Source organism: Lytechinus variegatus, chromosome 15, assembly GCF_018143015.1.
Source record: "Lytechinus variegatus isolate NC3 chromosome 15, Lvar_3.0, whole genome shotgun sequence".
Classification (NCBI taxonomy): domain Eukaryota; kingdom Metazoa; phylum Echinodermata; class Echinoidea; order Temnopleuroida; family Toxopneustidae; genus Lytechinus; species Lytechinus variegatus.
Genome location: NC_054754.1, coordinates 17,631,645 through 17,657,618, shown reverse-complemented (window position 1 = coordinate 17,657,618; position 25,974 = coordinate 17,631,645). Strand labels below are relative to the sequence as shown.

General features: G+C 38.0%; 1 protein-coding gene across 2 annotated transcripts; it reads left to right on the top strand.

Moving 5' to 3' along the window:
* The first annotated feature begins 9,558 nt into the window (after positions 1-9,558).
* Positions 9,559-25,604, top strand: LOC121429291. 2 transcript variants are annotated; one of them, XM_041626291.1, is made up of 5 exons: positions 9,559-9,844; positions 16,874-17,028; positions 19,195-19,332; positions 24,872-25,060; positions 25,105-25,604. In XM_041626291.1, exons 1-4 carry the CDS (start codon positions 9,838-9,840, stop codon positions 25,019-25,021), a joined length of 450 nt encoding a protein of 149 aa, XP_041482225.1. In that variant the 5' UTR covers positions 9,559-9,837; the 3' UTR covers positions 25,022-25,060; positions 25,105-25,604. The 2 variants fall into 2 exon arrangements, with proteins under 2 accessions (XP_041482225.1, XP_041482224.1); XM_041626290.1 differs by having other exon boundaries at positions 9,560-9,844; positions 24,872-25,604.
* The last annotated feature ends 370 nt before the right edge of the window (positions 25,605-25,974 follow it).

Sequence of the window (25,974 nt, the reverse complement as noted above, 5' to 3'; positions counted from 1 at the left end):
GTGTATATGTGTGCCCTAACTACATTTTTATATACATATATATATATATACAGTGCATATCAAAAAAAAGTTTACACTTAGAAAAATCCTGTAAAATTATACATTTGCAATATCCTGAAGATTTTTCCATGTTTTAACATATTAATACAGATCTATTTGAAAAATGACGATATAACTGTCGAAACATATTTCCGCTTGAGTGAGCACCACTCACTTTTGAAAAGTTAGTGAAAAATGATTTGCACAGAACTTTGAAATAGATATGCGAATAAAATTAGACCTTAATCATGAAGAAAACATGGAATTTAGCTGTGCCTGGGAGGCACAGCTAATCACTATGACCCACAGGTCATCACTATGACCCACAGGTCATCACTATGACCCACAGGTCATCACTATGACCCACAGGTCTCTCCTACCGATATAACTGATTGGGGGAATGCAGGTGGACCACTACACCGGGGTTTCCCCCTACTCTTATACGAATAGTGCAGTGGGTTCTTAACATGCAAAGGTGGTGACTCTCCTCTACAGGGGGCCTCCATTTAACGTCCTATCCGAGGGACAGAGTGTTTTCCATTGTAACATAGCCTGCATCTATGAAACATATGGGAGAGACGTTTACACACAACGCACTGGCTTCAGTCATCCGCCCGGGATGGACTCAAACCCACGATCTTTGGTTCGAGGGGCAGACGCGTTACCGACTGAGCCAACACCGCTCTCATTCATCACATACATGGCATATTAATAATACATTTCGTTAACAATGTTTTTAGTCAGTGTTCCACTCGTTTATCTTTAATAATATGCATTTTAGTGCTCACTCTTGTCATTTTTTGGGCCCCCGGCCATTGCCATTGTACATAATACTCTTCAGGCAGTGGTGGCTATTTTAGATATAAATATATAGCAATGTTCCAGTATATGACATAATAACTGATACATCTGGTTAGTAATGATGATTTGCATATATTACTTCGTCCATACATCGCGATTTTTTTGCAGTTTAGTACTCATTTTTGTGAAAATTAGTTTTCCTTATTCGTATTGTACATATTGTTCATATGTCCTCAGATCCAGCTGGAACAAAAAAGGTAAAGTTTGTTACTACATGTTGAAATGTCAATATTGGTGGCAAAATTATCTCAAATGCTTGAATCTATCCTTTTTATTTCAATTTTAGTGCAAGGGAAATATATGAGAAATGTTGCACAGGGTAAGTTTGATTTCGCCCTTTCCCCTTGGCACAACATGAAAACAAGCATTTCTGCGCAAACACATTTCTGCGATCTTTACAAAAATGAACAGTGCGCGCTCAGTTGCCAGGTACACTGACCTAATAGAAATATTTTAGGGACAGTGCCATTAAACGGATTTGTATCTCACTGATCAAATATTGCGAGAGCGAAGCACGAGCTAAAATTTTTTCACATTCAGACCTATAAAGGGAAATTATAAGCAAATTTTCATAATGATATGTGCCTGTTTCGCTAGAAAAAAAGTGCGAGCATGAAGCGTGAGCTGAAAAATTTTGTATAATATTGCCCCCCGGTATTGCCCCCAAACAGGGATGCTTAAGGTCTATATTTACTACACTGCGCTATACTTACCTATACCATCTCATCAAATTGCTATTCGTTACCCTGACTCGAATAGCCACCGGTAAAAAACTCCCCGAAAGAGGCTAACTGCAATCAGATAGCCTGGGAAACCCGTCACGGGACGAGACCCATAAAACCCCCTCGCCACATATAAGCCTCCTCTTTCGTTACCGCGACGTCGTTGAGTACACTCGAAACGTTTAGCCACCGCAAGCTTAAGATCTCAATAAATAGGCGAGATCAACTCGGTCAAGATAAAGCCGAGGGCCATTATCTCGGTCAAGACAAAGCCGAGAAATAATAACAGCACGATGATAAGGCGGCCAAGATAAAGCCGAAGAATAAGAAGTCTAACACTTGTAACCCGGCCAAGACAACGCCGGCTAATGACACTACACAATCAGACACCCAGCCCCTTAGGCGGGAAGTAGACAAGGGTACGGATAAATCGGAAGAAGCTGTTTACACTCCTTCCGATCGGGGTAACTAAAACTTCTCATCAAAGAGTATAGGGCGGGCAAGAAGAAGCCTCGCGATGACCACTCGTGTTCTAATGACAATCAGGCTCGAGTTAACGACCCACTACAACCCCTATATTTTATAAGAAGCTTCGACTGGCCCGGGATTGTGACCGGTCAGTCCATTCATTGCCAGACCCCGCCGAGACGGGTCATCATCAGTTATCATTACAGTCCACCAGGTTGGTGTATCATCGTACTTGTAGAATTGTGCAGGAGTTCATTCAGTGCTGTGGAATTAAGATCTATTCTACGTACATGCGGTTTAAAATAATAATTAAGAGAAATTATTAACAATTGTAGTAGTTGGATCTTGGAAGCCTTGCAGGCGATCCTCCCCCATCGGGTGCTGCAATCGACCCATCCCGACCCCTAGCCGCCCGAGACAATGAGCTAATGAAAACTCGACTCATTCTAGACCATAATTCAATGCTCTAGACGTAGAGAGAAAGAGGCCTAGATCGCCTCATACAGATCGCGGAGTTGGGGCTAATGATAACTCGCCTCGTACTAGCCGTAGATAATAGTTTTCCATCGTGGGAGAATCTGATTCGGAATTCGATTACCACCGACCCAATTCATTAGAAGAGATTGGGGGCGATTTCCCCCAATCAAATCCTTATACACTGTAAAAAAAAAAAAAAAACACCGTGATTTTACAGAAAATAAACAGAAGATTATGCAGAAAGCAATAACAGAATCATTCTGTAAATTCATTAAACAGGAACTTTTCTGCAATTCTACAGAACAGGTCTGTTTAAAAAGGGGAAAAAGGGTGTTTTATTCAAGGAAATATGTAAGTCTCCATACACCAAATACCAATTTCCTGTAAGATTACGCAATTCGCTAAGATTACAGGTGTTCTCGAGACTCTGCTGCAGGAACTTCTTTTATTTTAAGGATAAATTTTCTAACAGTGTAGCAGCTCCTTGCATTCCCTGAAAGCTGCCCAGCAAATGGGATTCGATCGAGAGATTCACCATTAGGGGTACGAGAGAGTTCTGGCTTACTCAAACGTGATACTCCGACTAGTGGGAACATGCCTTTTAAATACTGCCCTCATCTTCGGGCCGAAAACAGTATACCAGTAGCGTATACGTAGCTAGCGAATAATGAGCGAGAGAGAAGTCAATCTTCCGCCTGAACTCGTCCGTCTGCGATCAAGATGGACGTTCCGTATATAGATCCTGCTTTCGGGACGTCCGCTCCCAGATAAGCAACACTCTCGGCCTATACCCATCAGTAAAGAAGTCTCGAACTTTATCGGTTTACCGCTCAAGACTTTGAGGATTTTTTGTGCATCCCTTCGGCCCCGGACGTTGCTTTCCGTGTCGGGGATGCGGGAGCGAGGAAGACTAGATCGGGCCGTAACCCTCGCCGCGGCACTGGTTACCACTCAGCCGACTATCAGCTTACAGTTGCAGCGCTGGACGTGGCCGCCCGGAGCGGTATGGTTTTCGCGATGTACTACTAGGGGTATCTGATATCCGCTCGTAGTGAAGCTGAGCGGCTTGGACTGAGTCTCTACCAATGACAAGAACTTATTGCTAGAGTCACAAAATCGCTGATCTCCAGTATGAGCAAGCAGCAATCAACACTGCTATGCACAAGGGCAAGGAGGGCTAAAGACTAGATGCTCTCAAGATGATTGAGAAAGGGGCAGCTACTGAGCTGGACTTCTCATTCTCAATAAGCTTCCTTGCGAAGGTAAGGACTTGTTTATGGACACTTTCATGAAGTATTGCACAATTCTTTTTCAGCCAACACCACAGCTGACAAGACTTGTTATTAGCTCTCCTCGAGTAGACCTACACATGTAGTCCGCCAGGCCCTAGTCCAGGGCCAGGCCCAGACCAGAGACCTCCATACGCTAGCTCTAGCTCCATACCCTAGACCTATAATGAACTTAAAAGGTCATCCCCCTCTTCCCTTGCTCTGGTAGCGACGCCAGGAATGAAAGGGGCCGCTGGGAAAGTCATAGGAATCCTCATGGTGGGGAACGGGGCCGCCAGGCGTTCTTTCAATGCACCATATTTCAGGGCCCCCACTCATAACCGGGACTTATGACAATCTAACACTAACCCTTCCCCACAAGCAGTAGGGAGAAGACTATTTCTTTGCCTTTACTTTTCATTATTTGAAATCTGTTCCAAGTCCTCAGCAATATGTAATATTGAGGTGTTCATGTGCCAAAAAAAAAAAAAAATACCCTTTCATATCAGAAGAATGTAGAAAGGAGGAAATAGTGGTGATGGATGAGGTTGTCAAAATCATACCAGGCAAATCATACAGGCATAATGGTAAAACTTGCCAAACTTGGGTTACTTACAAAGTTGCGTTCACTTGTATAGAATGTAGACCTAGTAATATTCTTGATAATTTTGTGGCATCTGAGGTGTATATCTACACTATTTTTGGCTTACAAAGCAATGACAGAAGTAACTTGTAGATGTGGTTTATGGAGTGGTCTTTGGATGCTCAGACAGTCTTGAGATCTCAAACCAAGGCCTGAGGGTAGTGAACCCTTAAGAATTGCTGCTATTGTCCATCAGTTTCTACCACTTGCCACAATGATATCAGCTTCTCCTTGGAAATATTTATGACATAAATCTACTGTGTGTTCCAATGATAAAGATTCCCATACAATCCCAGAGTTTTCAATCAGGGATTGTGATTAAGATAATATTTTAATGTTCGTAATAGAAATCTGAGTTAAGAAATATTCCATAATTCTCTTTACCCAATTTATTGTGAGCCCGGCAGCCACTGTGCAGCTCCAGACCGATGAGGCTCTGTACTCTAAATGTTGAACGCCGAACAGGGTGGTAGCAAATACCCCCCACACCTGTTTGTGAGAAGTACATTCTACCAACTGATCCAACTAACTGGTTCTGGAAGTGTACAAGGGGTGGTCAATTTTTTGCCTACATCAAATTGAAGGCCAATATGGTATCTCATATATTTTGCCTGCAACTTTCATCAGGAATTGGTTAATGATAATAAATCAGTTCTTGTTTAGCACATATCACATTATGTCCAATGACCTGGATATTATTACCCTGGGTTTTCGAGGAATAAAGTCCTGCCAGGTACCCATTCATCTCTCTTGGATTGAGTGCTGCGCAATGTGGATAAAAAAAAAAAAAAAAAAAAAAAGTTGGAAGACTAATCCACAGGGCCACAACGCTCCACATCATCTGTACGATATTCATTAATATGCAAATGTCATTGGTTTGATCATGAAATTGAAATCCATCAGTGTCGTAAATTTTTTTTTCTACAGGAAATTTGCATAATGTCATTTGTAAACAAGAGAAAATTTAAGGAAACAATGAATGCATGAATATTCATCTTAATTAGAACACTCATGATTCTAGACTCCAGAGATACTTCAGATGGTGTGGCAGTTTACAAATTGATCCAATTTCTGCCTCGTCAGATAGCAGATTTATTTCCTTTATTATTTGATGAAGGTTTATCAGTCTCTTTTATAAGGGGTTACTGGTCAACCATAGCAGCCATTCATTCAGGCTTCTATAATAGGGAAACTACCTCAACTCAGCTGTCCTTACCAGACTAACAAGACCCTTCTTAACAGATTCCTCCCAGCCGAAGACTCTTCCCCAATTGGAACCTGCCAAGAGTCCTTCGGTGCCCTAGCCAAATTCCCCTTTAAACCCATAATTGCTCCCTTAATCTTTCCATTAAGACAGCCTTCTTGTTGACTATAGCTTCAAGTCTAAGACGTAGTTTGCTTCATACACCACGGTGAGACCGGGTCATATTCGTTGGGAGAAGGACAGAGTCCGCTTGATCCCTAGACCTGATTTCCTAGCTAAGAAATAGAAACCCCTAAATCCTGTGATGTTCTTCCAAGGGGGATATCATGGCTGAATGGATAACGCACTTGACTAGCGTCCTTGGAGTCCCAGGTTCAAGTCCTGGGGTGAACAATGTGATTTTACAGTCTCTCGTCAGTTTCCGAAGATAGGTTATTGATTGATTGATTGATTGGCCGATATGGGTCGATTGGCCGATATGGCCTTTGTTATGTTGTCCCGTACGTGCCTTAAAGTGGTACATTGATTAAAGTACATTCGCACTTCCCACCAACTGTTCATTAGTTCAATAGAACCTCACAGCCCTGTTAATCCAATTACAATTTCTCGAAGGTTAGTGCAGGGGATCAGGTCAGATGGAGAAAATGCCATTTTATCAGGATCCTTTAGAGCCCTCGATTCACGGGGCATAGCAGCATCTTGGGCACTTTTCAGGGTACCTCTTTGGAGGAGATCCTCCAGGCATCCTATTGGACCTATTCAATATCTTGTATCTTATTACTTATTTGATGTAATAGCCAAGACACAGGGTTTGCCTTGGCGGTTCTTGTCTTGTCCTAATTTTTCCAAGACTATTTCCAGTTGATATATTTCATTAACGTGGTTGATGATTCTTATCCCTTTATTACAAGAGTAGCTTCTCCAGTTGGGAGACTACTCAATTTTATAGTAAATCAGTTTCTTTATCATTGTTTTGCCTACTTGTCTGGAAAGGGTCTCGTTTCTGCCCCTCCTCCAGTTTTTCCGTGCTATTCTAGCAATTTGATGAGATGGTATAGGTAAGTATAGCGCAGTGTAGTAAATCAGAATGCTCAGTAGTGAGCATATTATTTACTAACAAGCTATACTTACCTATAGCTCCCCTCCCGTCCTCCCCAGCAGACCTCGCCCCTCCTTGGCAACGAAAGAGGAGGCTTATATGTGGCGAGGGGGTTTTATGGGTCTCGTCCCGTGACGGGTTTCCCAGGCTATCTGATTGCAGTTAGCCTCTTTCGGGGAGTTTTTTACCGGTGGCTATTCGAGTCAGGGTAACGAATAGCAATTTGATGAGATGGTATAGGTAAGTATAGCTTGTTAGTAAATAATATGCTCACTACTGAGCATTCTGATTTAGGAATCCATTAGGGTATACATATCTCGTCATTAGCGTACCTACGGGGGGCTGTCACGTGGGAAGTGACTTTTTTTAATTATTTAACTACCGCTGCTTGACACCAAATAAGGAATACAAAAAAAAACGAGGATTACAGTTATGAAAGATTTAATCAAAGCTCATAAATCATTCTGTGGTTTCCTTTGATTTCTTTTACAATGATTTACATGAAAATATACATGGATATGGATTATGGATAACAAAATATAACTTAACTTAAACGGTAATCGTTAATGTGAGCCCCCATCATCACATCTGGTCTGACATGCCCCACTCGGCCCTGGTGGTCGGTCCAGTTCCTGGCCTCCGCAGGTTGCGATGTCTCTTCCACTCGGCCTCCGCAGACTGTGTTACCCCTCGATGAGTAGCCCCCAGATAAGAGAGATGTGGCTTCAACGAATTAGTGGACGAGATCGAGCCCCCAATGATGACATGAATTTTGACCAATCATGTCGGTGGAGAACCGGCGGCAGCTGGGGTCGTTATCTCGTCACCGACGTAGTCCCTCAGTTATAACTTAAAACTGCCTACACGAACATCTGTAGTCTATTCTGGCTTAGGTGGTTCTCCTCGAATTACTAAAATTAACCTCCTAATATACCCTACCGTTACTAGGACTAACTGTGAAATTTCTATTAAGTAATTTAAAGAATTCCAATGACAGATGAGTACATAAAGCAACACATTTTTAATAACAAGGGACTTCCTGTGCATTTGTATACCTATATTCATCCATGCTATGAAGATGCTTTGCAGTGCGAAATATTTTTAACACTTGAACAAAATATGGCATCCACCTGATTTTGTACTATAGGGGGGGTATCAAACGTTTCCAACGCTTGCCTTTGAAACATCCAAAACATATGTACATTTAAACATCAATTGAAACATAAACAATAAATGCTAAGCACATGTTTGAACTCAATTGAAACATTACAAATGTATAAATTTCTTTCCTGACAGGGGCAGACTGCCCCCCTGATGAGTCACAACCCATGCAAGGGAGTAAGGGATGCATCCCTGCCCCCCCCCCGACGAGTCACAACTGATCCCTGACGAGCCACAAGTTGCCCGCTCCTTTGAACTTGAAGAACTTTTTTTCTTGTCAAATTTTTGGGCGGACGCATTTGCCCCCCCCCCTTTAGAATTCCTAGGTACGCCAGTGTATCTCGCCATAGTCATCTAATGCGAGTGCCAATTAAGCGTACATCTTAACTTAATGAAGCACTTTTTGTAGTCATTGTAATCATGATTATCAAACGCATCTAACTAATGAAATATTGCGAGCGCGAAGCGCAAGCTGAAAATTTAAGAAATTCAGACCTCAAGAGGGGCATTCTAAGGCCTGTTTATAGGAATTCACTAAGATAATAAGTATTTCACTTACCAAATGATGCGAGCGCGAAGTGCGAGCTGAAAATTTTTGATATTCAGATTAGAAAAAGGGACATTTTAAGGACTGATTCTAGGAATTCATGAAGAGCAGACATATCTCACCAATCCACTAATGCGAACGTAAATACGGATAAGAAATGTTTTATATCAAGACCTTAAAATGGGGCAGTCATGAAAAAGAAGCATATGTCACTATATAAAACAATAATAGCTCGAAGTGCGAGGAAATATATTTGGTGTATATTGACTTGAAAACGGGAGAATTTAGAACAACTGGAATATATATCTCGTTAAACAGGAACAATGAAGACATAGGCCCAGAACAAATTTTCTATATACTATCAAAGTTATGACATTTGACAAACTTAACCTTGGTTAAAATTTCGATGTCGATTCCCCCAAATGGCAAAAGTTCATTGACCTTAAGTGACTTTTGATCCCGGTCATATAACGCTGAAACTCTGGCAAAATGCTACATTTAGTAATACTTTAATACCCTTATGTCCAAGTTACTATGTCAAGATCATACACAAATGTATGAAAATGTGAAATAATTATGATATCATGTAATGACAAGCAAAAAGAAAGTGGGTATATTTCATCATCAGCCCGCCTTATCAATAATCATGACAAAGTGCACATAACTGTTTTTGCAAAATATTGCTATTTTTTTTAATCAAAATTTCTGCATTTTCCTCGGTGAATTTTACTCTTCTTATTCACATGTAATTATTTTCAGCCATTCAATGCGCAAGATTTAAAAAGTGAGAAATATCATTTTGGCGTAGCGTTGCGTAGGAGCGGCGTACAGTTACGTAGTGTTGAGTAAAAGTGGCGGACAGTTGCGTAGACCTGGTTCTACGCCAAGAGTGCGCAAAAATCAACATTTGTATTTTTGCATCCCCCGCGTACCCATTCTGCGTAGAGTTGCTTGCATGGGCAAAACGAACGGCGGCATAGTGTTGCGTATAGTCTCTATACGCAACTCTACGCAACTCTACGCAACGCTACGCAACTCTGCACATCCTGGTGTGAAACCCCCTGACCACTTATACTTTATGTGATTCCTATTTGAAACTGTGCCAGGTTACCCGGGAATTTAGGAATGGCTTTTTTTTTAGTTTTACTTTCGACATGTTCGATATGAATATCCGTGACGACAGGAATCCAGGGAAGAATATTATTATGTAGATGAGGCAATTAAGTGATAGAATGAAAAAAAATCTATAAATCGGGTTTTCAAAATATTTTGAATCACTTTAGGAGAGCAGTCCGAGAGTGCAGGTGTTCCTTTAGGCAGTTCAAAAAAGATTGTTATATTTTTCAAAATGGCCAGTAAGTATAATCCTTTGAATTCCTAGTTGTCGCCGTGAATCAAAAAGACATAGAATCTAGCGATATTAATTCTTGATCTATATACAGTATTGGTCGTTTTACAGAACCATCTGATAGCTTACTCCTGTTGATATAAATGAGAAGGTTGACATTTTGGAAGGTATTGATTTCTGTTGATTATTTTGAATATAATCTTTTTGAAGGGTTTGTAGAAAAAGGTAATATGATAAGCCATTGAGATAATGACCCGTATTCCGAAGTCGGGTTTAACTTAGGCCATGGGCATGGTCTAACTCTATCAAAATTATGGGAAGCCAAATATGTCATTTTTTGTACATTATCTGCTTGTTTTATTCTTATATCATAATCGAAGTGACGTAGACCTTTCAACTTTACCTCTTGGGTTACATAGGTTTTCCCGTCCAATTTCATATAAGAGTGACTTGAAGTCATTAGACGTGTGTATTTTAATTCACGCGGTATCGTTTTCCAGGATATATCGGTCATTCAAATGTTAAAATCAGACAATGGGATCAATTTAAGACACTTTAATTCATTTAAAATCATTCAAATAAACTCAGTTCAGTTCAATTTATTTATTTTCTCAGCATAAAAAGAATATATGTACATGAATATGTAATATACAATATGTACAGGAATGACACCCCGCCCCCCATTTTTGAGCCTCTCAAAAGTGGATCCGCCACTGACATGTCCCTTTATATACATATTTTCAACTTTATTCAATTCATGGGTCATACTCTGTATCACAATTTACCGATAAAAGTGTACAGTTTTATTGAAATTTACCGAAAAAGTTAGTGAAACTAAAAACCGACTCAGTTGGAAAAGCCCCGTGTCCCCTACAGTGTTTATTTTTTTCGACAGTCTGCAGCCCAGTTTTTGTTTTCCCCTTTCAACTCTTTTTTTTTGCCCCTTCCACCTTTTTATCTCTTTCCTTTTTCCTCTTCTTTTTCTTTCCCCCTTTTTCGCTTTTTTTGGCTTGTGACTCGTCAGGGGGGGCAGTCTGTCCCCTTCCCCCCTTAGGTACGCTAGTGCTTCCTCCTCGTCCAATCCCATACACCTGAAATAATTATCCGGCTTAAAGGTCAAGTCCACCTCAGAAAAATGTTGATTTGAATCAATATAGAGAAAAATGAGATAAGCACAATGCTGAAAATTTCATTAAAATCGGAGGCAAAATAAGAAAGTTTGTTTTTATTGTTTGAATTATACAATATTTCAATTTTTATGAATTTGACGATTAGGACCTCCTTGCCTGAAGCACAAAATGTTAAAATAATGGAATTCCACGTGTTCAGGGAGGAATGAAACTTCATTTCACATGACAATGACGAGAAAATAAAAATATTTCATATTTCATATAATAAAATACAAAAGAAATAGTGAGTGGGTGATGTCGTCAGTCTCCTCATTTCCATACCGAACAGGGTGTGCATATAACTGTTTTGTGAAATGAAGCGAAACTGTTTAAATGCCATAACTTTCTTATTTTACGTCCGATTTTGATGAAATTTTCAGTGTTATGCTTGGTGAATTTTTCTCTTTTTATTCAAATCAAGTTTTTGTTGGGGTGGACTTTTCCTTTAAGTGCCCACTTTACGTCTGTAATGTGAACTTTAAAAAAAAATTTGAGGGGAAAAAATCATGAAAAAATGTTTCCCCATTCTTCTTTTACTATTTGTATCTTTTTTTAAATAAAAATATTCATATCAAACCAAATACAAAGGACTTTTCGGTAATATTTAGGTAATTACCACCAAATGTTCTCAGGATAAATTGAAAATGCCTTTTCCATTTTACTTTCTGATCACCAATTACTAACCTTTTAATCCACATCACCCTTTGTACCATTACAAATAATTTGAAATTAAGCATGGTAAAGCTTGTGTATAGTTTTGGTAAATCCACCAAAATCCACCTATCACTATTCCAATTCATTGCTAGCTAATATGAATGGATATGCCCTATAACAGTTATGATGTGGAGGATATGAAATGAAAATGTGTTTTACAGGATAAATTTTGCGATTTTACATGGAAATTTAACTTGATCGGGTCACCCGATCAAATTAAAATATCTGTGTGTTTTTGTCTTTCAATTAAATCCTATTCCAAATCATGGAATGGGCTGAAACTTTCAAGATATGTTCTTTGTAACTTTTGGATATCTAATCACTAAATTTATAAGATAAGTGCTTGAATGCCCCTTTTTTAATTTATAACAAGCATCGCCGAGAGAGGGCGCTATATATCCAAGATTTGAATATTTGAAATTTTCTCAGAGAAGTGCAGTTGGAAAAATATCTTACGGTCTCTACGCTTCAGTAAGACTGTCATATTAGATGATATTCGATTATCAATCACATTATTGACCCTTTACCAAAGCTATACACAGGCTTTAAGCCACCCCCTCCTCCCTAAAAGAAGGTACATTTCATTTCATTTCGTCTTTCCCCCGCCATTAAAACAAGTTTCGTTCCCAGAGGGAGGGTACAGGGGGCCCTAGAGGCCAAATGAAAGTTTTTATTCTTATCAATTATTAGTCCAGAAATTTTCTTAAAACTTCTCAAGGATCATGTCTAATCGATCTATAGAGTGTAAATTTGTTTCGAATACAGTGTGTTAAACACTCTACACACAATATAAAAAGATATGGGGACAGGGGGTCCCTTTACCTTAGTCCCCGCTCAACATTGAAACTTTTTTCTTTGCTGTAATTTATACATGTACGCATATATGAATAAGTCGACTATATTTTCTTCATTTCCAAGGGGGATCCACACTTTACAAGCTTAGCTTTTTAGTGGACCCCCTTATTTCCATTTATGCTCAATATTTTACTGGTTTTTTTTTGTTTTACGAAGTAAGAATGCCCTTCTGTAAAATTGTACTTGATTTATATTACTTTGTATTATATTTTGAATGGAAATGGAATAAAGAATTGAATTGATTGATTTCCCTTTATTGAAAATACAGCATACTGCATAGTGTACTAGTACTAGTGTACTAGTACTTTGACCCAATAACTAAACATCGCTCCAAACCGAATAAACTAAGTGCCTTTTGAAGAATGTAGCGTGTGAAATAGAATCGAAAGCCTTTTCAAACTGAGGTATGAAATATCATGTCATTAATCAATCTTACAATAACCTATATGGTCAACTGAAACAATGTTACTCAATGTTATTCAATGTTTATGTTACAAACTACTTATTTCATCACTGATTATATTTTCATTCACCTTAAGTTCTTAATTACACATTTTTCCCATTAATTAGAATCTGTCAATTGTTAAAATCTGCAGCTTCATTTTCTCTACTTTCAAACCACGGCGGTCGAGATCTGATACTTTTTTACCGTCATTAACATAATAGTATAAATTGTTTTTAATTCATTTCTTTTTCTTGTTAAGGTTTTTCTATAGCCTTGTAATCTTTTATTTTCTTTCTTTTGCCTTTTTCTTTGAGTACTTCCTAGTAAAACTTCGAATTTCCATTTTTCACACAATCCCATAAAATTCTGCTGTCTATAATCTCTGTTGACAGTATCTGTTTCAAACGAATAATTTCCTCCTTTATACTTTTAACATATTCTCCGTCCTTACATAAACTATTATTAAATTTCCAATAACCAGTCTTAATCGTTGGTTTGACCAAATGAGTAAAATCAATATTGAGTTCTATTGCTGAGTGATCAGGTGTATGATGGTATTATTAGAATGTATAATGTCTGTGTTTATTAATGGTGAACATATACCGACTGTAGAAAGAGCAGCAGCTATTCAACTGTGGAGTCTGAACACCATCTCCTTGCAAGAACTCAATCAGCTTACAGACATTTCCGTAGCCATGGTAGCTGTGAGACTGCACTCTTACGGTTTTTCAATGATAAATTGATGTCCTTGGACAGAGGTCACGAAGTATTTCTAGTCCTTTTGGACTTTTCGTCGGCATTCGACACAATTGGCCATGACATCACGTTGCATAGAATGTCGCATTGGTTTGGAATCCGATGCCTTGCATTGGACTGGTTTCGCACATATCTAACATCTCGTACCCAGTCTGTATTTATTAATGGTGAACAATCAACATCTTATATACCGACACAAGGTGTGCCCCAAGGGTCTGTTATCGGACCCTTAGTTTTCACCATGTATACATGTATACCTTTAGAAAATATTATTGATTCTTTTGGATTTTCTAAAATGTCTTATGCAGACGATACTCAGATGTATATGACATGTAAATCATCGGATTTAGAAGATCTCATTCCTAGAGTGCAGAGTTGTATCAAGGAAATTAGAATTGAATTGAATGTATTTATTGTCTTGTGTAGGAAATTCCTTTCACATCGGGTTTACAAAATTACAAATTACGCACATACACAGAATTAATAGACTTACAATACCGTGAGATTGCATACACATACAAAATGCCGTATATGGTGATTTCAAATATAATAGAATAAGTACAGTTGCAGATATATAAATTGATTAATATTCAAGTATTAATTGGTTTGTGATTCCATCTCCAGCCCGAATACGGAGGGGGGAGAGGTGGAACGTGTATTGCGAGAATAGAGAGTGGTCAAGATCGAATGGCCTTGAATTGAAAACAGAGGTTATGCATATAAAATCTCGATTTCGACCCCCGGTTTCGACCCCATGTACAGGCCTGATCACACCGCCCGAGCGTTGTTGGAACGGTCGTGGAGCGGAGAGAAAAAAAATCATCACCAGCTACCGTTCACCATTTTCGATTTTGATTGTTGTTGTTTTTTCGATTTTTGTTTTCGATTTTTTCCCCAATTTTGTGAGTGCAATTCGACCCTCTCTCCCTACCGCTCCACGACCCCTCAAAAAATAGATAACATAAACAATAACAAAGTACAAATACACTAATATATGTAATCAAATGAGAAAAAATATAAATAAATGAGAGAGAAATAATACAAAATGAACACGAAGTTATCAAAAAATATAGTTTGTATTGGACAAAACAACCCGTCCTAAAATATCCCCACCCTTCCCCACCTCCCCCCCCCCCGAAAAAGAAAAGAAAAAGAATGCCCTGAGAAGATGGGTGGGTGCTGTTGAACGTAGGTAGAACACATGCCATCGTGGACTCAAGCAAACTGGATTCAATCAAACATGATGTGTATAAAAGGAGAAAAAAATATATAAAATGACCTGGAAAGAATAATGCGCGAAAAATGTGATTGATGCCGTAAATAAATAAGCGGTAGGAAGGCGGATAAGCGGACAGGAGAGAAAGAGAAAATAGAGGAGAGGATAGACACAATAATGTATGAGATTCAATACCGAGCACAACTGAGGACTTGTTTCAGATTTTTTTTTCAATAAAAAAAAAATGATTAATTTATGTTTTAATTATAGTCTTTGTAGTTATAAGGATGACTTGACAGAGATATTCATTAGGTGGGTTGATGATGTCACATCCCCACTTTCTTTTTCCTTATGTTACGATATGAAATCATAAATGTGTCATTCTTCCATACAATTTTGTAAATGATTTGTCTCCCTTATGATGAAATAAGTTGCGGCAATAATGCACTTAATCAGTTGTTAATCCAATTGTTTTAGTTCTTAGTAGAAAATTTTTGTTGAATAAACCTAATTTCATATGATAACATAAAAAAGAACAAGTGGGGATATGATATCATCAGCCCACCTAATAAACATTCATAAAGACATGCCTAGAACTGTTTCACTGGAATAATGCAGTTCTTTAAAATTCAATAACTTTGTTATTTGTTCTCCGATTTTGATGAAATTTTCAGCATTTTGCTTTGTGAATTTTACTCTATTTATTTAGATATAAATATTTTCAGCCCGGACCATCCCTTTCAAGTTCAAGATCTTACTACTCTCATTTAAGTGTTTTCGACAAAATGGCCGCATTTTATCTGTCTGAGCTACTCGTAAAATGTGATCCTGGTCGAAATCTTTAGATCATTTCATAAGAATTTATATAACTTCCCTGTTGTTAAGACAGATTTTTATGGCGAACTAGGGTTTGCGCACGCAGCGCTGGAACTCTGGAATAGTATCCCAAACAATTTAGGGCAAATTGATGCAATTGGGCAATTCAAATCTGTACTGAAAATAATCTTTTTAACCGAAAATGATATTATCAAAGCATTACCAGCATTTTCCCCTCACCTTTTCTTCTTTTCCTAACGCACATTGAGACCTTTGTAAGGTGTATTGCGCTATACCAAAACTGTTCTATTATTAATATTATTTTACAATTCAACACTTTTTTTCTGAAATATCTGAAACCACCCAGTAATCCATTTTACTTTGCATACGGATTTCCTTGATGATAGGTATATTGCTTCTTGAATATTCATACAACAATAGCGAATGGGCGAGTAGCGTTCAGTGATAGCTCGGCAAGAGACATCGTACCGTTCTGTCATTGGTCAATTCTGAGCTGAATGCCCTCGCACACTCGCATTTTGCTCGACCCATAGAAGTACGTGTATTACTACTCACGCGTGCTTATGGGGGAAATCTTTATTCTACTCGCGGCAATATCCGAAATCAACTCTTTAAAATACTGATGCAAAAATACAACTTTACAAAAAAAATGTCTATATAAACCACTACTTTTTACATGATGAAACGAATTGTGGATTCCTTGCCAGTACAATAACGTGAAAAAAAGAATAGGTTGATTTTCTGGCTGTAAAATTGGTTAAACAAAACAAATTATTTTGGCAACTATGGCTGCCAATTGCATGACAGGGAAGGACTTGCTAAAAATCGAGTCTTAGATTTTGATTTACAGTAGATTCATCATTTAGATTTTAGTACTTTCATAACTTTGATTAATATAACGTAGTTCGTAGTTATGTCTTGTTATTCACCCTATATCTTTAAATTGTTCCATATTCTTGTTTGTTTTCTGTGCAATCATTTGGTCTCACATTTCAATTTTTGCAATAATAGTGAAACATATTGCAATTTTTTTACATTTTACAGCCACGGAAGTAAACATAAACGAAATTAAATTGCCCGTTATCGGGAATGGATACCCGGTTGATTCTGGCAACCCTCCACAAAAGAATTACGTCACAACCGGAGTCCCGCCTCCTTACCAATCAGTTGCCGATAATACCGCACAGCCAGTGGATCACGTGAGTTGGAAGATCTTATCATTCCAATCGTCATAAATTCCTTATACCTCGGTCACATTTGCTCTACGGCGGCCGTAAGGCGAGTCGAAAACAGCCGTTTTAATATTTTGTACCAGCTACATATGGTTGGTTTGAATAAAAATGAATAAAACGGCTGATTTCGACTCGCCGTACGGCCGTCGTACAGCAAAATGTGACCAAGGCATTAATCTCACTGGTATTAAGGTATTAAGTCGGGTTGATGGAATTACTTGCTATAAGTCACTCAGAAAGGATTTTCTATTTAATGTATCATGTATTCAATGAAAGAGTTCAATATACTGTTGCCAAACTGCATAAAATAACCGATATAAAATGATATCTATTGTCTCTGACGGGGTTTCGTGAACAAAGAGGGGCCAATATATACCTATTTCATGAATTAAATCCTTCGATTTTTTTTCTTCGTTTTCTCTCACGTCGGAAAAGAAGATGATAATTCCATGCATGGCTTCGACAAGAAATTATATCTAGCGATGAGGATGATGCAAAGGCATATCATTGTCTTTAAGTAATCATTTTCATAAATGTGGTACCGTTTACAACAACACAGAACTCTGTATTCATAATGATCCCCTCCTATCTCATTGTAATCAAAAGTGATATCAAAGTAATTTTCATTTTATATTCATTTTCGATACATTACTATGTAATATTCCCTTTGATTTTTTTTATTGCAATGTTAATTTGATGTAATAGTCCTTTCTTAATAATATATAATTGCAGGGGCGGATCCAGCGCCAGCCAATAAGGGGGGCGATTTTTTTCACCCATATTTTCCCCGATCGGCCGCTCAAAGTTGATTTTTTTTTCTTTGAAGAGGTTGTCTCAGTGGTGTAACGAGCCAAACATTTTGAGGGGGCTTGATACGGCATATCGCGTAAAAATTAATGAGAAGTTGCGAGCGAAGCGGGTGAGCAAAAATTTTGACATTTTGATTACAAAAATCAAAGTTTGTGATACATTTTGACATATCATTTGACAAATTATTGGCATATATTTCACTTATCCCTTTCCTTTTTTCCCATTTTCTAGGGCGTGATTTTTTTATTTTATTTTTTTTAGGGGGGGGGGCAAAAAGCTGAGGTCCTAATGGTTATTTCTTAGCTTTATTCTTATAAAACAACATAAAAATATGTAATTATCTCATCAGCCCTATTTGAATAGTGCGAACGCAAAGCGCGAGCTGATTTTTTGTTGGAATTTCATGTATTTTGTCCTGAAAATTGAAAAAAAAACTGTCGTAAAAGGGGAATTTTAACTAGTTTGTTTTATATATATATAATTTATAAAGAATCTTATGGAATGAACAAAGACAATATTTAGGCCGACTTGCCAAAGCAAATACTGCAAGCGCAAAGAGCTGCAAATGATAATTACACCATAAAACGGACATCTTACGGAGCACTTCAAGAAATCAATTTGTAAATCAAACCAAATAATAAAACCTTAATGTCAGAGCTAAAATATGTACTTACTTCTAAACCTGATATTTTAGCTACATATCAGCATATTGAGAAAGATATGTATTGCATCGAACAGGCTATGCGAGTGACATGAAATGTATATTTTCAAATAATTTTCCAAGTCTTCCCTTGACCTTATTTTGTTCACTTGTCTCCCTCCTCTTATTTTTCCTCTTCTGTTGTCCTCCTTTCTTTCCCCTTCTTTTTCTTTTTTATTTCCCCCTTCTTTTTTTCTTTTTTCTGCTCCGCCATTGGGGGGGGGGGCCTTGGCCCCCTGGATCCGCCCATGTAATTGTTTGTTGCAACTGTAACCGTAAGCACATCATGTTAACTGAATTCATTTCAATTTCTCTGTGTGATTAGTTAGCAAGAGCTTGCTGGTATTTGGAATTCACATCATAGATTTGTAGATCACGCTAGAAAAAAGCCATCGTTGCTTAAAAATTGCTGCTATAAAAAATGCCAAAAGTTATTTAAAACCTAAAATTTTCATGGTATTTACCAGGATAATGGCATGATTGCCAAAATCGTTACTTTCGTTTATGAAACGGGATCCTATTTTGCTCACCAAATATCCTTTGCAAAAGAAGATAAGAAAAAAAGAAGCTTTTTATGAATGCCAATACTTATGGCTCCATCATCTTTCCCCTATCCCATTTAGACTGTTCCACATAACCAGGGAATGGTCAGACAGGCTCCCTCGCAGCAACCTATTCCAGATTATACTGCTTTTGCTGTCATGGTCACAATCTTGTTCTGCGTACCATTGGGCATGATGGGGATCGTCAAAGCAACTGAGGTAAGTGCTATCAAGGATGATGGTGATAATGAGGAGGAGGAGGAAGAATATTACGATGACGATAGCTATGATAAAGATGATGAGGATGATGTTAATGATGATGACGATGTTGATAATGGGGATGATGATAATTATGTTGGTGATGATGAAGATGATGGTGGTGATGATGGCGATGATGATGATGACGATGATGATAATGATGGTGATGATGAAGGTGATGATGATAATGATGATAACGGTGAAGATGATGATGGGGATGATGATGACGATGATGATAATGATGGTGATGATGAAGGTGATGATGGTGGTGATGATGGCGATGATGACGACGACGATGATGATGGTGAAGATGACTATGGTGTGTCAGGGGCCGCGGAACCGGGAGGCTGGGGCTTCAGCCCCCCCCCCCCCCACTTCCAAAACCGCATAAGGAAAACTTCCGCTCCTTAGCGCCGTGTGTATACGCACACACTCGCTACAACACGTGAAACGCAGTGAAACTTGGGACATTTTTGCGATAAATTGTTCATATCTCCGCATTGGGGTGGTATTTCCCCAAAGGGCACGCGGATTCTGAAAGTTTATTTCATTTTCTTTTGAATAGTATACATTTTATTCAATTACAATATAAATTCAGTGCCTTATTTTTTTCTTCAAAGATGTCTAGTACAGGCAGTTTGTCTATGGGAAATGTAAGAAATCGCAGGTTTTTTTTATTACACTGAGCTCTTTGTTCGCAGCTGGCGGGCGATCCAAAGTTTGTTGAACTAAAAGGCAGACGGCTTTTGACAGCTTGATAAATTTCCTATCATGCGATATCAAAATGTTTGTGGGTGGTCAGAAATCCAGTGATCATTTTTTTCTTCAAAGTTTGTTGTCGAATCACAAGAAATGTACCAAAACTACGACAATGACGTCATGTTTGGTCACGTGATTGTGCATCGCGTCGCTCATTTTGTGCAAATGCCGTGGTTGACGCAGTGAGAAACCTCGAGTTCTAACCGAGAAAATTGTTATTAGTCTTCTACATTCTGGATTTTCTTTACGTGATCATCATTCTGTCATCAATGTAGATGCAAATGAGTCGAATTTCGAGACTTATGGTTGTGGAATGGAGCTGCATAGGCGGATTTTCAGGGAGTTTCAGCCTTTCGCCTTGCCAGTAATTGCTGTGAAATCGTGATATGGACTGAACCATTACAACAGAGGTAAGGGAGCTTGACAATACCCATTACAACTCACGCTATGGAGTCTTCCGCAGTGAAGACTGGTGCCATTACGATCGTTCACTTTAGCAGATGTCTGGCCTGGCTCACTATTTCATGAGGAAGAGGAGAGACATCATTTTGTCGAGCGAACACTGCAATGCAATTATTAACCAACTTAATTCCCCTGTTTACATTGTACACCCCTATTCACGCATAATGGATCAGTCTGCACTCGGCTGGGTGGGTGCTCGCACTGGCACGTCAGTGGTGTTCGCTCGAGCATTACATGCTCCACGCGTGTTAAGGCCCTAAACCGCAAATTGCACCTAAACCGCAAATTGCCGCCTAAGCATGTAGAATATTAACAAGGACCGTGCGCGCGTAAGAGGCGTGAACACAGAGGGCGGCAAACATAAATCGCAGAAGGATAGAGGTTGAAGAGTGAGGAATTAGAACTAGGGCGCTGATCTCATTTTTATGAGAAATGTTGTTGATACACGTATTTATTTATTTATTTATTTAAATATTTTACCAGGGTGCTCATTCAACATAAAGTTGGTCTCCCATGGGGCCCTAAAAGGCTATCATTATTGTTCTTCTTGTTTGTTGGTTTTGGACTTTTGGTTATGGCGGGAGTTGGGCAACTTGGGCTGTACATAGTGCCGGGTTTTTTTGTGTTTTTTTTTTGGTGTTTTTTTGTGTATCCCTAATTCTCCCCTAGTATAATCTAACGCCTGCAGGTTTAAGCAAAGGAAAAGGAAAAGGGAAGGAATGAAAGGGGGAAAATAAAGAAAGAATCGCTATAATTTTTTTTTTTTATATTTATTATAATCTTTTTAAAACTTTAATACAAAATGTTACGAGGGTAATGAAGCCATGTACTCATATTATTATAGTCATAATCAGTACGAAATAGTAGTAGTAGTAGTAGTAGTAGTCGGAGTAGCAGTAGTAGAAGTAGTAGTAGCAGTAAGAGTAGTATAGTAGTAGTAGTTTTAGTAGTAGTAGTAGTAGGAGTAGTAGTAGGAGTAGGAGTAGTAGTAGTAGTAGTAGTAGTAGTAGTAGTAGTAGTAGTAGAGTAGTAGTATAGGAGTAGGAGTAGTAGTAGTAGTGGTAGTAGTAGTGGTAGTAGTAGTAGTAATAGTAGCTTATTTTCAAAAATTTTCAAACTTTATTACTAAATGTTACCAGGGGAGTGAAACCACTCATCCAAGGTCCTTCGTTATCATTGGTATAATCATTATCATTATAGTCACAATAATTATCATTATTGGCAGCAAGAGTAGTAGTAGCAGTAGTAGTATCCGGGGGGGGGGGGCATTCAGTATATATTGCATAGTGGGTATGTGCCGCGGAGGGGACCCCCATTTTCACACTCAAATTTGCGTTCCAAGGCATAGCATTTTTGCCTTGTTGAGAAAAAGAACAAAGAAAGCCGCTCCAAGGCATAGCATTTTCTTATCGAGAAAAAATGAAGAGAGAAATCCGCTCCAAAGCTTCGCAAATTTTTCGTTACGCCGCTCCGATCGATCGCATTGAATGAGCTGCAGTTTTTGTGAAAAGCGGCCGCAGAGCCCGCATGACCATCCCCGGCGGAGGCCGCGCTAGCTGCATCAGTGCACGCATGACCATTCCATAGGGATGCATACGCACTCACACGCTGGCGATCCGTTCCAAGGACCCCCGTTTTCACAAACATTTGTCGTTCTGAAGCCCGTTCCGAGGACCCTACTTTTTACATTAAGCTCGCTCCAAGGCCTCCGTTTTTTGTTTCGCCCGCGGCACACCCCTACCACTTTTTGGTCAAGTGCCCCCCCCCCCCGGGAGTAGTATAGTTCTAGTAGTAGTAGTAGTAGTAGTAGTAGTAGTAGTAGTAGTAGTAGTAGTAGTAGAAGTAGTAGTAGTAATTTATAGTTTATTTAGTTACAATGAGTGCATTGCTATTGAGTAAACAAGACTAAACTTTTTTTCTACAAGCTTAGGCGGCGATTTGCGGTTTAGGGCCTTAACACACGCGTCCTGTGTGTATTCTCACACAAAATGATCGTTTTGGCCCGTAATTTTCCTTATGGTACAAAAACGTAAAATTTACCATATGATTGTGTTTTTTAGCATGGTCAGCCACCCCCCCCCCCCCCCTTTGAAAACCGTCCCGCGGTCCCTGCGTGTGATACGTCGAAACTAAAACCCAAGAATCAGACCGAGTCTATAGTGTGTTGATGTGTGCACAATGATACTGCATGGTTCAATCAGCAATTTAATAACAGAATAAACAATACTTTTATAAGCTAAATTGACAACATGTTATGACACATATAAACAATGTATACAGATTTCCAAACAGGCAAATAACGTTGACCTGCATTATAACTTAAATTATCCAACAAATGACCTTGACATGTTTCAAGGTCACATATCAAGTATACACGTAAGCCACTTGTTCACTGCTACCACTCTGCCTGTGGGGAAACTACAGGTAGGACTATGGTATGCCAATGTTGTACAGAACACACACTTTAAAATATCCTTAAAACATCACTTTTGTGACCAAAATTACCAATTTTCATACAGTTGCAATTTAGTTTTCATTAGTAACTTGGGAATAATTTTTGTATTCACCTGGGCTCCGTAACACAAAGATTAGCGATCAATCGCTAAATGAACTGGCCAATCAATATCAATGTTATACGCGCAGTTGGTTTAAAATACTGGCCAGGGACCAATCAGTGCGGTTCTTTCATATTTGCAATTCATCGCAAACCTTTGTGTTACGGAGCCCAGAGCGCTCAAAAGTTTGAATTTTGGGCATATTTTTTCGTACGCCCTCTATTGGTGGAAAGTAATATGGCAAGAAAATTTTCATTTTTTGATCTCTATTTTTCATTTAGAAAAAAATAATTTAAAGACTCAAATTTAAATAAGAGTCAAGTTGTATGAATAATAGGTGTAATGGAAACTGTCAGTGTAAAAAAATCAAGCATTTGCCCCAAAGAAAAAGAGAAAATAAGCCAAACATTGCCACCCTTATTTTGCAACACATGGAGATATAAGTGAGAACAAGGTTACTTATATCATAATCTTGTTCATTGAGCATACTGTATATGTCATGTATTGATTAATGCACCCTAAATTCATCCTTTCTGTAAAACTGTTTTCATAATAAAAGAAATCGATTACGACTTTTAATTAGTTTCTTTTTACTTCTTTCTGCTTACATGGCTTATGACAATGAATATCACCACGTGCCCGAAGGCGCCAAATTCAAGTTGCTCGCCTTTCATACACAACTACTGCCACGTACGCTTTCTATTACGTAATGCATGCATGTACACGTTACACGTTTACGGCGTTTTCATTTGAACAAATTCACTCAGCCTACATATCTTTGACATATTAATTCCTTATAACTAAAACCATATTTCAGCATGCCACTCGGCTTATGTGATAATATAACTTATAAACTTCAAAATAAACAAAAACAATACTTACGTCATTGGGCTCGTATCACGTAATTAGAGAAATCTAACAACTCTACGGACAAGCGACACGCTTTACATGACTGTACAAAAAAAACAATACGCCCTCAATCTGTGAATTCAAATCTAAATTAAATCGATTTACAAAATGAAACAAAAACAGTAACAAATCAAATCAGAAATTACTAAAAACTTCATCCTTTACACGACAATGATGATGGTGATAATGTTGATGATAATGATGATGGTGGTGATGATGATGATGACGATGATGTTGATGATAATGATAATGATGATGATGGTGATGATGATGATGGTGGTGATGATTGTGATGGTAATGATGGTGATGCTTCTGATGACAATGAATATAAAAAATAAACATAATATGATAGCGATAAAAACGACAAGAAAATACCATTGATAGTAGTGCTGATGATGATTATTACAAAAATAATAGATATTCATAAAATATTTTGTGTCTTTCTTTTTTTTTATACTTTTCTTTATTTTTCTGTTTGTCACGAACTCCGTCCCTTTTTTGTGTTTCTTTTATTATTTATTTTGTTGTATTTTTTCGATGTTTCCCTTCTCCTCTCCTTCCTCTCTTAATTATTTGTTCATTCGCCCTTCCCCTGTCTTGATCTATTTAAGGCACATCTTACTTTTTGGTCATATAGGCCTACATGCTATTAACCATGTTTACTGATTGTCAAATTCGTTTGTGTATCATGAAAAAAATCAACTAATTCATTGATTGATGTTTTAAGTCTCTTACTTTTGCATTCACTCATTCGTTTATCAAATCATATTACTAGAAACAAATCTACCTTTTATCATTCATTTTTTTTAATCCAGGCGAGAAACAAGCGCAACCAAGGAGACGATGAGGGCGCCAGAGAGGCTGCTCAGAATGCATTCAGATGGTCCTTGAGCGGTCTCATTGTAGGATCTATTGTTCTGGTGATTGTCATAATCTTTTATGTAGTTCTCCAGTCCCGATATTGACTTTTCATATTAAGATGGCCTCATCTGTTATGTTCAAGGACGCAGCTTTCTCATATATCTCTATTTGTCTACCGACCGATCGGTAGACAAATTCGAATCAAGAAGATCTAAGAAGTTTGAGGTACTTAAACAGGACTAACTACTAGCTTAGATGTCATTGGTATGATGATAATAATAATAAGGCATTTAGGAACGCTATACATAGTACACTATATCATAGCGTTTACACTGTAGATCAATTTAAAACACTTAAAAGCTACATCTATCTTGGATACAAGCACGTTTTCAATTGTTTCTTAAATCTATGAAGAGAAGTTTCAGATCTTATTGAATAGTATAGCCTATTGATAATATAGCCATGGTTGCATTACGGCGACTCATTCTCAGAAAGAGCAAGCATGATGAACGGTTGTCCGTTTTCAAACTTCCGTATCACAACTTTTAATAAAATTAAATAAAATTATTGAAAGTTAATAGCTTGCTCCTGTTTTTTAAGAGTAATTGGTCATAATTGATTGACCAAAATTCGCATTAATTTTCCAATTACTTTCTGTTTAAAAGGCCAAGGAATATATTGTTCATGTGATCATGACAAAATATACAGACATCCGGGAGTTCTATTTCCATTTATTGGTTACTAAATTTGTTTATCATGTTCATATCTTAAAATTCACAAATTGATGAAACTGGACATAAATTCAAAATCTAAGACAGTGTAAGAAGTGTATTAATACGTAATCGTTCATTTGAATCCTTTGATAAATTATTAAAAAAATTCACATATTAATGGGAAACAATAGTTGTAGTCTATAATTAAGAGATTTCTATAATAACCTACTGATATATTAATGATAAAATGATATGAAAGTTTGTGTAGATATAAATTGATTTACAATGCAATAATATAAAAACCGTTGTATTTGTAGATAATTCAATGTTTTTATTCTCTAGAA